The sequence below is a fragment of the Alligator sinensis genome, unplaced genomic scaffold (genome assembly GCF_000455745.1).
Source record: "Alligator sinensis unplaced genomic scaffold, ASM45574v1 scaffold755_2, whole genome shotgun sequence".
NCBI lineage: Eukaryota > Metazoa > Chordata > Crocodylia > Alligatoridae > Alligator > Alligator sinensis.
This window is the reverse complement of record NW_005841883.1, coordinates 3,882,027-3,898,290: the sequence shown is the minus strand read 5'-3', so window position 1 is coordinate 3,898,290 and position 16,264 is coordinate 3,882,027. Positions and strand designations below refer to the sequence as shown.

The 16,264-nt window shown below is 40.1% G+C and overlaps 1 protein-coding gene across 3 annotated transcripts in view; it reads left to right on the top strand.

The window, feature by feature from the left end:
* The window catches only part of MRVI1 (murine retrovirus integration site 1 homolog), a 238,680-nt gene extending 224,372 nt beyond the window's left edge, over positions 1-14,308 (top strand). For all 3 annotated transcript variants that reach the window (XM_006017678.3, XM_025196720.1, XM_025196721.1), the window contains 5 exons: positions 1,700-1,807; positions 3,201-3,265; positions 9,096-9,215; positions 10,161-10,292; positions 10,879-14,308. In XM_006017678.3, coding sequence (XP_006017740.2) covers positions 1,700-1,807; positions 3,201-3,265; positions 9,096-9,215; positions 10,161-10,292; positions 10,879-11,122 — 669 coding nt within the window. In that variant the 3' untranslated portion in view covers positions 11,123-14,308. The remainder of the gene's footprint in view (positions 1-1,699; positions 1,808-3,200; positions 3,266-9,095; positions 9,216-10,160; positions 10,293-10,878) is intronic.
* The last annotated feature ends 1,956 nt before the right edge of the window (positions 14,309-16,264 follow it).

Sequence of the window (16,264 nt, the reverse complement as noted above, 5' to 3'; positions counted from 1 at the left end):
TCCCTAATTTTTGGTAACATATTCAGTTTCAGATACTTGGCTGATTAATAGCTTTAACAAGGCTAGCTTTATTTCTCTGCAAAAATTCTGGGTTTGAGTCCCAGTTTATAAACCAGGTCTGTAAAATCCCTAGTAAATTAATACAGTTGGATAGGTATTCAGCTAATATGAAATGTGATCATTATATGGACTGTTCAACTTCAGATTTTATTCCACATTCATATTCCTTTAGTTGTGGTTCTTATTCCCATCCTTGGGCGTTTGCTTAGGAAATTGTGCACAATGATTCTCCTGTCCATATACCAACCATACTCTAATCCTGCACTATCTGAGCAGAAGCTTCTAGTATTAGCATACCCGGGTGCTAGACTCACCTTTAAAAAGCAGGGGGATATTCTCTTTTCAATACCAGTCAGTAGAATTGAGTGGACCGTGTGTCTGGATAAAGATGCTCACAGCATAAGTCAGGAGGAGGAAAGATTCAGATTTTTTTTTCTGTGCCTTTTTTTCTCTTAATAAAAACCCCACCTAAGAGACCATATTAACAGAATATTAAGTTTAAGCAGTTACATGTTCAAAAGTCAAGAATTGCAAAGTTAAAGTTGCACATACTATTTTAACTCCTTTCCTCGCCTCTATGCATTTTGGTAGGTATTAATTACAATATTATTTAATAAGCCTTTTATGTTAGGCATTAAAGAGAAATAACAAATGCCAAGATTTATCAGAATTGAGCAACTCCTTCCCCCTAAAGTTACTCAGAAAAGAGCAGTATTTGGCCATGTATTGAAAAATGTCTTCATTCTTTTTTCAGCCAGTAGGAAATAGACTACAGTACTTTAGATACATGTTGTGGGATGAGACACTTGACTACTGAAGTGATTTATCTGCAGACTTTGCAGATTTATACATACCAATAAAAGTTCACTATTACTTTGTTGTAATATTTGATCAGTAATGTATTATGCAAGCTTACTTTTTGTACAGATGATTTTTAGAGCCTCTGTCTGACAGACACAAAGGCCACATACAGGCATTACATTACCAGGAGAATCACCACTCTGCTGATTGAAACAACAAACATATAAGCATTCATTCAGTTTCTCCCAGGAAAAACCTGTCCCCTCCAGGAAAAAGATCTTTCAGGTGTCAACTCTCTGAAAGAAGTGGGGCAGCCATTTTTCCCATGGCTTCCAAACACCAGGATCACCCCAGTGTAGTGAAGGTGTGAAAAGGATGGAGAAGGAGCAGCTTCAGATTGAAGGGCTGTACTTCTCCCTCTCCCAGAATGATTTCTAGCAGTGGAAATTTCTCAGAAACTTTGACCATTAAAAATGAATGTCTGTTCTAGGCCAAAGCACTATGGGATGCTAGATACATAAGAAAAAAGTATGTTATTGTTACTGAATTATTTGAGAAATAATGTGTGACCATTTAGTTAAAGAATGCATCATAATGGATACACTAAAAGGACCAGAGTTAAGGTGCACGTGCAACTTCAAAATTTGCAACCTTTCCAATATTAACATTCACTCAACATCATTTTATGTTTGGCATATCTAAATATGCTAATATAAGTTAGACCATTTCTGTTGTGTGGTTTATATTCTTTATAATACCTACCAGCCAGTTGGCACCATCCTTCAGTGTCATTCAATATTTTACAAGCTGGTTGTATAATAAAGTTTGTTTATTACAGAACATGCCTCGGAGAAGAGTCAGCGTTGCAGTTGTTCCTAAATTTAACTTATTAAATATTCCTGGTCAGTCACCTAGTACATCACCTATCCCTTCAATGCCAGCTCTGGTAAGTGAAAATAAGTGTATAATTTAAATAAATTGATGTGGTTCTTTAATCAGTTTCACATAGGCATGAGATGTCAGTCCTGAAAAAGTCTGAGCCCATTAGGCAATGCAAATTTTTAGCGATACAGAGTTAACTTGAGCATATGATTTAGGTTGGGAATATTTATGCCATTCTCCACACCCTTTCTTAGCCCAGAAATATGTAAAACCCAGGTTTAAGGAAAGACTTTTAAGAAGCCTGAAGTCCCCATGTCTTATGTATTTGCTTAAGCCTTCATTGAGACATATAGGAAGTTTTCCAATATACTGACACTGAGTAGAATTTGTGACTCCATCCTAATGAAGTGGCATGGGTGGCCATACAGTATACAATGTTAAAAGGAGCATACCCTCAGAGTCTACCTTGATGACCAGGCCACCAGTGGAGCTGTTGGACACCGGTGGAGCTGTTGTTCATCTGGGTAGGGCCTCATAGCAGCTCTAAACATAATCTGATTTCTGAATTCTAATTTCTGTTTATTCTGTGATATGAACACTGTGGCAGCTTCTAATCTGTCATAGGCATCTGCCAAAAGAGGAAAAACTACAACTAATACCCAATAGAAACTCAACTTGTACAAACTCATATGACAGAAATGCAAAACTCCTACAATAGCCTAGGGTAAGTAGACTGTTTAGCCTCTGATTTGTCTTTTTGTTTACACAGGGATAAATTGGTATGGTATGATATACTGTCAGCACATTAAAGCAGAACCCAATAACACATGAACTTAACAAATCTACTTATCCATATTACTCCCAGGCACAATGTGCCAAATACACAAGACTTTCAAAGTTGGACCAAGATGATGCATCACTTTTAAATTTATGTAATCAGACCTCTCTACTAGAAACCCAAAGGTTTGTTTAATGCGTATTATTGCTAACAACCACGTGGAGAACAGAACATAATACAGTGATGACTTAAAGGAAAATACTGTTAAACTTAAGTTCATTTTAATATAAAAAAAAGCACAAGTACATTACATCCCCTTAGGTCATTATGTACCCAGAAGAATTATTTAACAACCTGAATGAGTTCACTCATATTTGTTTAGCATTTTTCACAGGCACAATTTACTAAAAAAAGTAGAAACAGAAAAACATGATTGTACTGATTACAGTATAGTAGTTAGCATCAAACAAAGGGGTTAGTGTCAAACTAAACATACACAGACAAAAGTAATAAGGTAGAGAACCACAAGAGTCCATTGCTTACAGGAGCAGGAGAAGGAAATAGTTTGGAAGCTCCATTTTTAAGAGATTTTGTGTGGTTCGTTTGGGATGAAGTTCAGATAAGAAGTATATTGACTTTATTCTCTTCTGATGTGTTGTTTGCTTTTTTCAATTCACAGTCTGAAGCACCTAATGGAAAAAGCAATCTGGTATCTACCCCTGTCCTACCAGCACTCTTAGAGAAGTGAGTTTTCTCTGGTTATTTATCATATTAGGATTTATTAGGCAATAAAATACAGTTAATGTAAAAATGTCACTATATGTATGAGGAAGCTAAAATTACAGGACTGTGGTCATTGAAGTCAATGGAGTGATGCTGACTTATACCAGTTAAATATCTGTCTCTATTCATTACTTAGCAAATATATGATGCTCTTTTTATAGTTAAAGAACTTTGCAAATCTAATTAATCCACACAATAAATAACTCTCTGAACACTGTAGGGAACTGTTGATCTCATTGTACACACTGTTACAAAAGCAGACAAATTAAGTAACTTCCCAAGTCGGCCTTGATAGAGTACTCAGCGCTAGAGCACAAAATGTGGGGATTCCCAATCCACTTTGCCTTCATGTATGTGGGACTTGCTCCCTACAGATGAAATTACAGTGTTTCACTAAATTACAATCTGCATACATGAAAAAGGAGAACAGGCTATCATCTGTGCCTCTAGGGAGTCTTCTTCTCTTAGTAATATCTAGCAACATACTTTTTAAATTGAAATGGATTTCAGTCGCTGGCTCTCCATATAATCATGTGGATAGATACCAATGCAATTTTTGTTTCTAACCAGTGACAGACTGATGTCAAATGTATAAACATTCCTGAGAGCAGGTACTGAGCCCAGGCTCCTGCCTTTCCCAGAAGAGTGCCCTCATTACTGGGTTACAAACACTTGATTAGAGTACCCTCTGGGAGGTGACTCTTTGGCAGACATGGGTCTTGGGGAAAATGTGATATGTTTTATTAAACCAACTAAATAGTTGGGAAAATTGTTCTTTGCAAGTTTTTTGGGGAAAAACACCCTTCTTCAGGCATAGGGAGAGTCTGTTGGTGTTTTGTGTGCTCTCCTGGATGGAATAGAAGCCAAATATGCAAAATGCAGGTCTGTGAAAATATGTGGCAGTAAAGATCAGAGGTGATGGAAAACAATAGGTATGAGACAGGTAGGTGTAGGGGAAGGATGAGAATGTTGAACTGGTGATGGAATGTAGCTGGTAAAATGCAGACAGGTTACCTGGGTATCAGGTGGCAGGCAGGTTATAATGTGCCATAAATCCAATGTCTGTATTTAATTTGTGCTTTTTTGTATCCAGTAGATTTATAAAGTGAAGTTCATAGGCCCGTCTATGAAAGGTGTTTTGTTCCCTTTGAGGGTTAGAAATGAGAGATTGGAGAGAGTGGTTGTCTTGTGAGAAGTGTGCATCCACAGGTAATTGAGTATTTTTGTCTTGGATAGATTTTTGGTGTGCATTCATCCTGGTATGCAGTTGTTGTTTGGTTTCTCCTACATATTTTCCATCAGGGCATTTAGTGCACTGGATGAGTTATATTAAACTTCTGGAAGTGCAGGTGTAAGATCCAGGAATGGTGATGGTTCTCTTGTGAGGTGTAGTTATTGTGGGAGTAGTGGAGATGTGTTGACAGATTTTACATTTCTTGTCCTGGCATGGTCTGGATCCATCTGGTGTGCTTTTGGGCCATAGGACGTTTGCTTCTGGTGATGAGGTTGGCGAGGTTCGGTGCTCATTTAAAGGCTAGAATGGGTGGTTCTGGGAAGATCTCTTTAAGAATTGGGTCTTCTTCTAGTATGGGTTGCAATTGTTTCAGGATTTTCTGTATAGATTCCAGGGAAGGACAGTATGTCATAACTAATAGTGTGAAATTCATGGGGATTTTCTTTTTGTACTGCAACAATTCTTCACATGGTATCCAGGTGGCTCTTTCAAAAGTGTGATTTATCTCTCTGGGGAGTGTCCTTGTTTGGTGAAAGCCTTTTTGAGATATGTATGGTTTCAACTGCAGGTGTTCTCCTCAGTGCAAATTTGGTATCGGAAGGCTTGGCTGTATATTACAGCATTCTTGGTGTGTTTAGTGTGATTGCTGGTTCTGTGCAGATATGTATGTTGGTCTGTGGGTTTCTTGTATATGGTAGTTTGTATTTTACCATTCTGGGTAGTGATTGTAGTGTCTAAAAAGGAAATGTTGGTGCTGGCATATTCAAGAGAGTCTGACAGAGGGGTGATGATGATGGAATTTGTGATGGAAATCAATCAGAGATTGTAGGGTTTGGGTCCAAATGATGAAAATGCCATCAGTGTCTTAGGGATACCATGGGTTTGATGGGGCAGTTCTTGAGGAATTCTTCTTTCAGGTGACCCATAAAAAGGCTGGCATATTGTGGGGCCATTTTGGTGTCCACAGCTGTGCCCATGGTCTGGAGAAGTGTTAGTTATTGAAAGTGAAGTTGCGTGCGAGGATGAAGTGTATACGTTTGGTAATACCTTTAGGTCTGTACTCTGAGTTGTTGTAACCTTGCCCTTGTAGATATTGGTATATAAGCTGGTAACATCCAAGGGAGGTGGTGCTTTCTCCTACCTTGGGGGTCTTTAAGAGAAGGCTAGATAGGCATCTGGCTGGGGTCATCTGACTCAGTGCTCTTTCCTGCCCAGGCAGGGGGTTGGACTCCATGATCTGTTGAGGTCCCTCCCAACCCTGGCATCTATGAATCCATGTTGGCTAAGAAGGTATTGCTGGAAAGGTGGTCTATGTCTTTAAGTTTCCATAGAAAGTTTGTTCTGTCTTGGACAAAATTCACTCTTTGGGTAACAAGAGGTTTTAGGATGGATTTGATGAGACCCGATATTTCCTCAGTTAGGGTTCCGTGATTGGATATTATAGGTCTACCTGGGTTCCCATGTGGATTTTAGGAAGCATATAAAAAGTCCTGAGGTTGGGTAGTGGGGGATCAAGTTCTGTAGGTTTTCTTGTAGTTCATATGGAAATGATTTGATGGTGGTTTTGAGATGAAAAGGGGAGTTGGATCTTCCTCTAGTTGTTCATAGTAGGTTTGACTCCTTACAGCTTGAGGAGACCTAGAACTGAAGTCTTCCAGTTCTTGGATGAGTGCTCTACCCACACTATTGGACTAAAGGGTAAGCACCCCATCACCATTCCCATTGTTTTTGAATGAGAGGCTATCCTACTGCTCTGCTTTGTAATGGTCTCAGGGCTGCTGTTGATATCTTTGTCACCTTATCCCTGGGCACTCTGAATCCAGAGATGACAGAGGTATCTGATACACAGTCCTAAATCAAGCACAAAGGAGGGGCAGGGAGTCCAGGTTCCCTTGTGCCTAGAATTTCCTGTTGGCTTACTCTAGTCACCTTGCTGCTCAGCGTCAGGGTGTTCTGGCCTGCCCTTTGAAAGCACCTCTCACAACTGACTGTATAAGGAGACTTTATTCCTAACTTTGTAGAGTTGAATCACTGCCCAGGGGCAAAGTACCTGATTTTTAGATGCTGCAGTGGTATGAGAACTTAACTTGAGCAAAGACAGAAGAATCAGACCTCTGGAGAACTACTCTGTTGAAAAAGCATGCATCTAAAGATATTCCTAAAGCAAGTTTGAAGATACTTTAAATAGTTTAAATTGTGGACATTTGGTGTGGACATTGTGATGAAATGTAACTAATTCTTTGAATTTAGGAACACAGTGCATTCTGCAGCATTCTAAAAAGTATAGTAAACATTTGCACTACTTCCCTATTTACTAGAATCAGAAAAGTAGGGCTAGAAGGGACCTCAGGAGGACATCTAGTCCAAACCCCTCTTCAGGCAGGATCAACCCTGTCTAAACCTATGCTAGACAAATATAAAGTCTACAAAAACACAGTGACAAATTTTCTAAGTCATGGAAACAGACTCAAAAGTAAACGCATCAGATTCTGACATGAGAAAAGAAGATGCACCCAAATTACTTAAGCAGATCTTGACAAAAGAGTTCCGTTATGGATACAGGATATGCTGCACTTGGAAATTGTGTGCGTGTGTGTTTAACCTAGAAAGTACATAGTATATTGACCAGCTTCTTCCAAGGAAAAGCACTTCACTCTTACAGGAAATACTAAACATTCTAAGGAAGTTGCTTGCTGACATTTCAGAATTAACACTTTTTGAAATGTGTAAGGCAAGGACTGCAAGAAGACATTTCTACTGGTGGAAATTTCTGAAAAGTCTCAGCCTGCACCTGCCCTATCTCCCCTATTCTCTCCACCTTTCCCAGACCAGGGAGATCCTGATCTGGGGAAGGCATGGGGAGCAGTGCCTTCTCCACCTCTCCCAGTCTCTGGGATGAGTGGAGTGGGAAAAGACTCTATTTGGCTTCCTGAGACTGGGGTCTGGGAAACTGGCAAGGAGCAACCTTCTCCACTCTGCTCCTTGTCCCCAGGAGTGGAGCAAAGAGACCACTGAGGCAAAACCCCCAGCTCCTTCCCCAAGCTGGGCAATGCCCAGTTTGAGGCAGAGAAAGGGAAAAGCAGTGGCTGCTCCCACTCCTCCTGGACAGATCCAAGAAAGAAGGGGGAAAGTGGGGCAAAGCTCCCACCCATTCTCCAGACCAAAGCCCCCATGTCTACCTGGTGGGGAGCAGTAAGCAGCAGCTCCTCTACTCTGCTCCCAGTCTCAGAGATTGGAGTGGAGGGAGCAGCGGGGCAACTCCTCCCAAACCTACTTCTCACTCTGGGACTCCCAGGCCCAGGGATCAGGTTTGGGGATGCTCTCCCTGAGCTGCTTCCCAGCCCAACCAGCTTCTGAATTGCACCCCACCCAGCTGGGCAAGGCAAGGTGGGTGGCAAAGGGAAGCTGCCAAGGCTGACAAAGCCCTCAGTCTCTCCCCAAAACTGGGGACTGCCTGGCTTGAGGAAAAGGCAGGGGGTGATGGCTGCTTCTCCCTTCACTTCCCAGAAGAATCCTGAAAGGGAGTAGCTGGGCAAAGCCCACAGCCCACTTCTCACTCTGGGGACTCTGGTGTGAAAACCAGGCAGGGGCTGGCAGCACTGCTGCCTCCTCAGTTCCCCGTGCCTGGGAGCTGAGCCGAGGGAGAAGCAGGGCAAAGCCTCTGGCCTGCTTCTCACACTGGGGCCTCCCAGTCACGGTGTAGGTGAGGCAGCTGGTCCCACACTTCCTGAACACTCTTCGTTCCCAGGAGAACTTACCCGACACCAGGCAGTTGATCATGACTCTGTACAAATCTTTTACTTTTATGTTCTGCCTTCCAAACACAATGTGCTTGTTTTATTTGGAGGTGTGTTGCATGTGGGACTTTAGAAAGTATGTGACTACGTAAATATTGTTTTTATAATTATTTTTTCAAAGAAAAAGCATTTTATTCAAAAATCCTAAATCATCCTTTTAGCTTCTGTCATTCGCAGGCATGTATTACTACTAAGCAATGTGTGGTGGCTTATCTTTAAGCTAAGCTTTCTGTTACTTAAGGAATGTTGCAGTAAAAGTGGGTTTATCTGTGCATCCTAGACACACATATAAAGAGAGATGCACACATAAGAAAATAGGATAACAAAAAAGAAAAATAAGAAAAATATTGCTATTACACAAATAACTATTATTCTGTTTTTTTAGAGTTGTTTTAGAAAGTCTGGGGCAAGCTGTGTTAAAAAAAATCAGTCTGAAATGAATGCCATGTATGAGCAGAGAACAAAAATATTCTAAACATCCAATATCTAAAGCCTTAAAAAGGACAACATTTAAGCGCTGTTTAAAGCCCTCTTTAAACAGTAACTTTTTAAATTATCTTTGCTTAGAACTTCTGATGTTTTCTCCTTTTCCAAGGCATTACCCTAAAGTAGATTACTCAAACTTCCCACCAAAGATACATTTGAGTTTCTCATAACTAGAAGCGAATATGTGCAAAATAAATTATATCGCTTCTCAACAGCAGATTTCAGGTGCAGTACGTTCTAATGCTATTTTTTATTTCTTGTTTTCCTTTGTCAGTGGAAAGTCAAATGGAGAGCATGACTGTGAATCGCCTGCTTCCGTGTTAACACAGAGCATCTCGGTGGAGATTCATCCTGACACAAAAGCAAGGATAGAGGAGGAAGCATATAACAAAGGGTAAGAATGTTTGTGTAATCTGAGTTTGTTGAGATGTGTTTACTAAGGGAATATGCATGCTTTCATAACACAGTTGTAAAGGTATGTGCACCACAAACCTTTTCACAAATATTATAGCCAAACACTGCAAAGTGGGTGGGTGGTAGAAATTGAATCTACTGAATTTCTTAAAAATATTGACTCGTAGTAGAGATGATATAATCTCTACTATGAGATCCGATTGCCTTTTTCTCTAGACCAATACGGCTACAACCTGGATACCTTAAAATATTGAGCACCTAATATCAACAGTATGTTAATATAATCTCTCAAATAATATCTGAATCACTGTTCCAACTAAAAGAATTCTAACAAAATGTGCCTTGGGCTTTTTGTGGGCTGATGTGCACAGGCTTGAGCAGAGGATTTACATGAGACTCTTACACCACACTTTTGTAAATGCCCCTGTATTCACAAGGACTCAAAGTAATAGAGAGGCATTGGATACATCTTTCTCTAAGTGGTGAACAAAAAAAGATGACCATCTTGTGAGGAGTGAGGGAGGATCCTGATTTCAGTCTATAGAAGCTAATGACAGAGTGTACCTTTAGCACTTATTCTTAATCCAGTATGTGATAAGATCTAGCATGTAACCTAAGAGAATAAAAAATGACCTCACATGTGATACCACAACAACTGTAGTCAGTTGAGAACTAGAACCTTCTTTTGCAAAGAGCTGAATCTAGTGATAGTTTTTCTGACTAATATGATTCTCTGGTATGAGACGGGAGAGTGGAAATAGATGGTATATTAGTGGCCTGTGCTGCCATTTTTCTCTTGTGTGGGCACTAGAAGACAAATGGCTATTTGTACTTTATTTAATTGTTAAAGAAGAGCTAGTTCTTCATGGAACAAGAAATGTATTCACACGGTATTCCAGCTAAGAAAAATACTTTGTGGTTAAAGTTATCAGGAAGGCTTAAAGAAAACCAAAGAACTTCAAGAGCTGAAAGAGGAAGATGAAGAGAAAACAAAAGAAAGTCCTGATGAGCATGAAGAGGAAGAAAACGATGATGACATAAAAAAGATGACAAACAGGTGAGACTCCAGTGTGGTGTGTTGGGGCAAAAGCAGATTTATTTGGAATATGCAGTCAAATATTTTACACTGTTATTGAAACATGACCGATTTGTCTTGAGTTGGAACAGCCTAATCTCCTGTACACATGTGGCACATCTGTGGTGAGACGGGTGGCTTCCGTATTGCCAAGTCAGAAAATACTCTTCTCTGCCCTCCACCCCATCGCAAAGAACCAACTCAAAAATTATTTAACTCAATGAAACAAAATATGAAGTAATCAGGATTTGAAATATTGTCAGACTATAGCAATAGGACTACCATTTTACAGAGGAGGAAAGAGGACTTGAACTCCAGACTTCACACACGACAATTGATTGACTGTGGGACCCTGGAAAAGTCCAATAATATCTATTTGTATTTGTTTACCCATTTTTTAAAAAAGGACACAACATTATGTCTCTTGTTTTATATAGAAAGGTGTCCACTTGGAGTAAAAAGTAGTATTTCATATTACCACAAAGTTATTAAGATTCCTTCTATTAAAATAAGTGATGCCTATATTATTATTATATGTCACTGATCATCTTTTTTTTCCAATTTACAGCAAACTTGAAGTTGTAATTAATTATTTACAAATACTGTACCCCAAACTGTGCAAACACTGGAATGTGGTCTGGATTGTAGCAGCAGCGATAATCATTTTTGCTGTGATGTTGGGGATCTACCATTCATTCACCTCCTGTGTTGAATTATCAGATGGACCAGAGGGGAAAGCCACCTGTTCTGCTGTCCAGCAATACTCCTGGTGGAATTCAGGACTTCAGCACGAGCAGCGCACAGAACAATAAATGAAAGATAAAATATTTATGGTACATAATTAAGCACACAGTTTAAAACACAGATCTTAAAGCAAAGTAGTGCTTTGTTGTTTTCTGGTATCAAATGTGATCAGTAAGCCACATGAGTTATTCTGCACCATCAGGCTTGGGAACCACTTGTGATTCAGCCAGGCAAGCTGACCCTCCAAGAAGTGCTTCTGTCTTTTTGTCCTGCTCATTGTATCTGACTGATATCAGTAGGAATAAGATCACATTTAAATCCACATTGAGATTTTGATAATTATCAGCAATTACCAGGACATTTAAGGTAAAGACTGACACACAAGGCTTTGAGACAAAGCCATAAAAACTCCTGTCTATGGAGTATCTGCTTTAACTTGGCATCTCCTGGCTTTTTTTGATTCTTGTTGAAACACTAATGCCTTTTAAGTGTAGGGGTTTTTAAACTGTATTTAATTTCCTTGTTTAGGGCTGTTGAGTGGGAGGGCCTTCCATGGAAGACTAAAAACATGATACTGGGTCATATTTATCCATGGTGTAGGTACATGGGAAGAGTTGTACAGGGATGAAGATCACCATGACTTTGTGTAACAATCCAAACAGAACACTGTCTAAGTACATATATACAAGCATCCTATCAGAATGGCCTAGATAGCAGGGCAGATGCTCTCCACTGTGTCCTCTGTGCTGGGTACCTTCTTAGCGTATGAAAGCGCCATACTGTATAGTGCACTTTTCTGTTTCTCAGAAAAAGCGTGCAGTCCAATCATTGCTGATTTTTGCTTGGCAGATTAGATATGCCCCCTAAGCCTCAAACCACAGCAGTCTTGGACTTGAGATGAAGGCCAGCACTTGAGCACTCCAGATGGATTCTGCTGTGCTGCTTACATTAAGAAAAGGGACTCCCAGTGGTCCTCCTCTTCATTCGCTTGCACACCAACACAGCACTGTTTGCAGTAGAGTCCTTTGGGTGTTTAAAGTGCTTATGAATTTAATGTCCTATATGGAGATCACTGCACGTGTCCAGTAGCTCAGTTTTAGAATCTAATGCAGAATGTGTTGACTATTCTAATATATTTTCAAACTAAGTTATTAGGTCATTATAGATTGATCATTTGTCCAACTTTTTACTGATTCCACCTGTTTTGGAATTCAAGGAATTCACAAAGGGATGTGAAAATACTAACATAATATTGAGGGGTTTGTGTATATATGAGTTCAACCTGGCTTAGGGGGCTGACAACTGAATGCAGGAATGTTCTGTCTCTTCCTGCAGAACATTCATCTTCCCAAATTGCTAGGCATTTGAACACAGCTGAAGTTTCACACCAAATGTGACCCTAGGGTGAGTTGCTGGGCTTCAGCAGCTCGCTTCAGTTGTGTTTTTGTGGGATTATCAATCTTGTTTTCTGAGTGATGACAGGGCAGCTTCCGCTAGGGAAGGATGGGGAAGTCCTGTGCAGGACGTAATTTCAGCTCGCATGCATGGAGTAGCAGCCTGTTTATTTTCAGTGTAGTCCCCAAACTCTTAGCAAAAGAACTACCTGCAGGAATAACATTTGCTTTTTGTTGGTTTTCTTGGGGAGAGGGGGGGAGGCCTGATTCAAAAGTTATTTTGACTTGGACTTCTACCAGTGGCATCTACTACTACTAAAACTTGCTTATGGGATGCATCTCTTTAATGTTAAGCAGTATGGGTTTTGTGTCCCATGTTTCTCAGATAGATATTGCTTTGGAGAGAGAAAGGAGATCAGGCAGCCAGTATTGTTTCTCAGCAAAGTTATTTTCCATGGAATGATTTAGTAATGATTTTGAAAAAAAAAATTAAATAAAAAGCTCTGGAGGAATAAAAAAGTTACAGAGTGATTAAGGAAGTACAGTAAGGATAAAGGGAAGGTGTCATTGGCTGGCAAACTGTAAAATATAACAAATAAGAAAAAATGGTGTTTTGCAAATTATCTGTCTGATTATCCATTGGATAGTTAGAAGATCTGAAAAATAGGGAACTATTATAGTGGTGTTTCATTTTTATTAAAAATAGACATTAGACAAAGACTTTTATTGTTTGAATGGAAGTTAATTTGAAAAACATCATATGGTATGGGGAGCCAGCTTCTCTGAATTCAGAAGTCTAGGATTAACTTGTCATTGATGTGATGAAGAAATGAGAAATTAAGGTTGCAGGTCTTGGAAAGAATCAGAATCCTCCATTCCAAAAGATGGATTTTACTCAAATTATAAAGTTAATGTATCTATTGATCTGCGCTAGGAAGAGCAGACCTTCAAAAATCTAATGCATGGGTATTTGTTAACCCCTTCTAAGCTGCAGTCCAATCCTGTTGCCTTTATTTATGTAAGAAATTACCGATCCAGTAAAGTACATATGCATGTGTACAACTTTAAGGACATGAGGGGTTCTTTTTGCCCGCAACTCAAGTTAGGCATACCGCCCCCATGCAGAGGGCATGTATAAGGCATACGCATCCCATTTGGAACTTGTATGGGCTGGCTGCACAAGTGTCAGATTTATCCATGATCAGTACACTGATTTGAACTAAACTATTTGAATGAACAGGAGAACAGAATTAAGCCCCTGAATCATCAACTAACATGGGGGAAAGGAGGAAAAAATATCATGTTTTCTGAATGAGAATTAAATGAGGAAAATAAAAAGAGTGGAAAAATTGTTTGCATTTTTTATGATCTATTGTAAGTAGACTGCAAATTTAAATAATAAACCATGGTGGCTAACAGTACATTCTGTACTCAGATTTACATTCTTTTACTAATTGGGGAAAACACCTTCATTTTTCTGAATAGAAAATGGGCTGAGCTAAAAAAGCATTCTAAAATCAAATGGTGTCAGTCTGAATTCAGTTTGCTTCTTCTGAAAAGAAAACTCTTGCTTTTTTTGTTTTCAAAGGGGACATTGGACTACAAAGAATAGGTCCAATATTTATGCTATTAAGATGGAAATTAGTTTTCTTGAAGTGCAATATTTATTTTTCTGCTTTAACAAGACACGTTTATTGTTTCTCATGCACAGCACGGATGTTTTTAGTAGAAAGAATTGAAAAGGGGCACTATTTTTTGTATCATATTATTTAAATTTGTAACATTGTAAGATCCTGCACAAGTGTGCTAGTATTGTACTGTATAGTATCACATACTTGAGATTTGAAATAAAGGTCCAGTTTCAAAGTCCTTTCCATTGCTAGCCCAAGACTTATTTTTAACGTGCACACACATCTGCAGTTATATTTAAGAGGCTGAATTCTGTTCAGGTATTGGTCCTTGGTAGGAACCACAACAATAATTCAAACATGAGCCAATAATTAAGGTTTCCATAGGCACTTAGGGTTTATTTACATGCAGGAAAACCCTTCAGGAATATGTAGTACAGAATAGCTATTGCTGAATAGTAATAGTGAACTAACTATTCAGGTGGCTACTTTCATCATGCAGTAAAATTGCCTTTGGGCAGATTGAGTTAATCCACCTGGGAAGATCCATATCTGAAAGCTGTAGTTCAGGGCTATCTTTAGTTGGAAACAATATATATTGTTTATATACATTTTGGAAACAAATATCACATCCTTGTTTTCCACTCTGCATTAACTTTATAGCATCTTTATAGCATCCTGCAAAAGCGCCATACAAAATTATGACATGGTGTTAATTATGAAATATATGATTATTTATGGTACAAATAAGGCATACTCCTTTTACAATTTGGAGAAACAGAATATATACTGTATACAATGGGCATGTCTACAAGTGCAAGTAATGCAAAGCAATAATGCAGGCTCATTGCTCCAGAGTTTATTGTTCCCAGGCGCCCCTTTTGAATGCATGCCCGAGACTGAAGCATGGACCGACTGGCAGGGAGTCCTGGGGGTGAGCCTGCCAGCCCAGGGCTGTTCCCCCTGGCTCCAATATGCTGAGGAGGGGCTGGTTGGGGCACAAGGGTGCTCCAGTGCAGGGATAGCCAGCAGGCAACCCCCTCACTGAAGTACCCTCATGCCCCAGGTAGCCAGGGCAGCATCTACATGTGCGCTGCTGCCCATGAAAAAGCTCTGCTTCAGGATACTATTTATATTTACAAGTATTGTCTTGCTGCAGAGTTTATTAATTTACTCCAGCCCAAATTCCTGCAGCCGGGAGCCCCCTCAGCTGACAGAACTCCCAGCAGTGGGAGTGCACAGTGCTTCCACAGCTACGATCCCCACCATTTGTGGACTCCCAGCCTCGGGGCACATGGTACACCCCAGCAGCGGGGAACCCCAGCAGCTGAAGGAATTCTGAGATTCAGGTGTGTACTTGGCCACACATTCAATTAATGGCATGATAGAACCAGCCACAAAGTTTTTACGCTTTTTTTTTTTTTAAATAACTTTGTGGTTTATTCTTTGTTTTATGACACCACCGATTGCTTTAACATGTGCTTGGGTTGCAAGTTAAAAAGTGATTAACTGGGCCAGAGTCTATCAAATTAATATAAAACAAATTATCCTAATATAAATGCTATGGGAGAACTGTTCCTCCTAAAATTAATGAGAGTTTTGTTGTTGACTACATTAAGACTAGGATTTTCCCTTATGTATCTATAATCCAGGACGTCTCTAAAATAAATTGGCCTGTGCCATTCAAGGGTTGACACAGGGGGTATAGCTGCAACTCCTTTGATTCCTGGTCCACCCAAAGTTTAGAGCCAATTGCCTGGCAGTGGTAGCAGCATTTCTATTCAGGCAGCAGTGAGGGAGTTGATTGAATTCATGACTCATTATAATCTACCTGATTCCTTCTAAAATCTTAATGACCCACTCTCCTTTTTAATGGTCTTCATGTTCCACTAATCAAGCTATTCTTTTCTCTGTATTGGAAATTGGTTTGATGTGGCCAATAATTTGGCCGAGAAATGGTCTGTGCCTGTGCGCAGCCGCAGAACAGCACGTAGGCAGCGAGGAGCACAGCCTGGCAGTTTGGAGAGCTGCATGCAGCTGGTAAGTCTGGTGTAGTGGAAGGGGAAGGAAGGGGCATGGTGGGTGTAGATCAAGGTCCCCGTGGTGAGGGGAGTGGGGCGGAGGCTGGGGCAGGCACTGCCCAGGCAAGGCAGGACAGGGTGCAGGACGGAGCCGTGGCTTTTCCCGC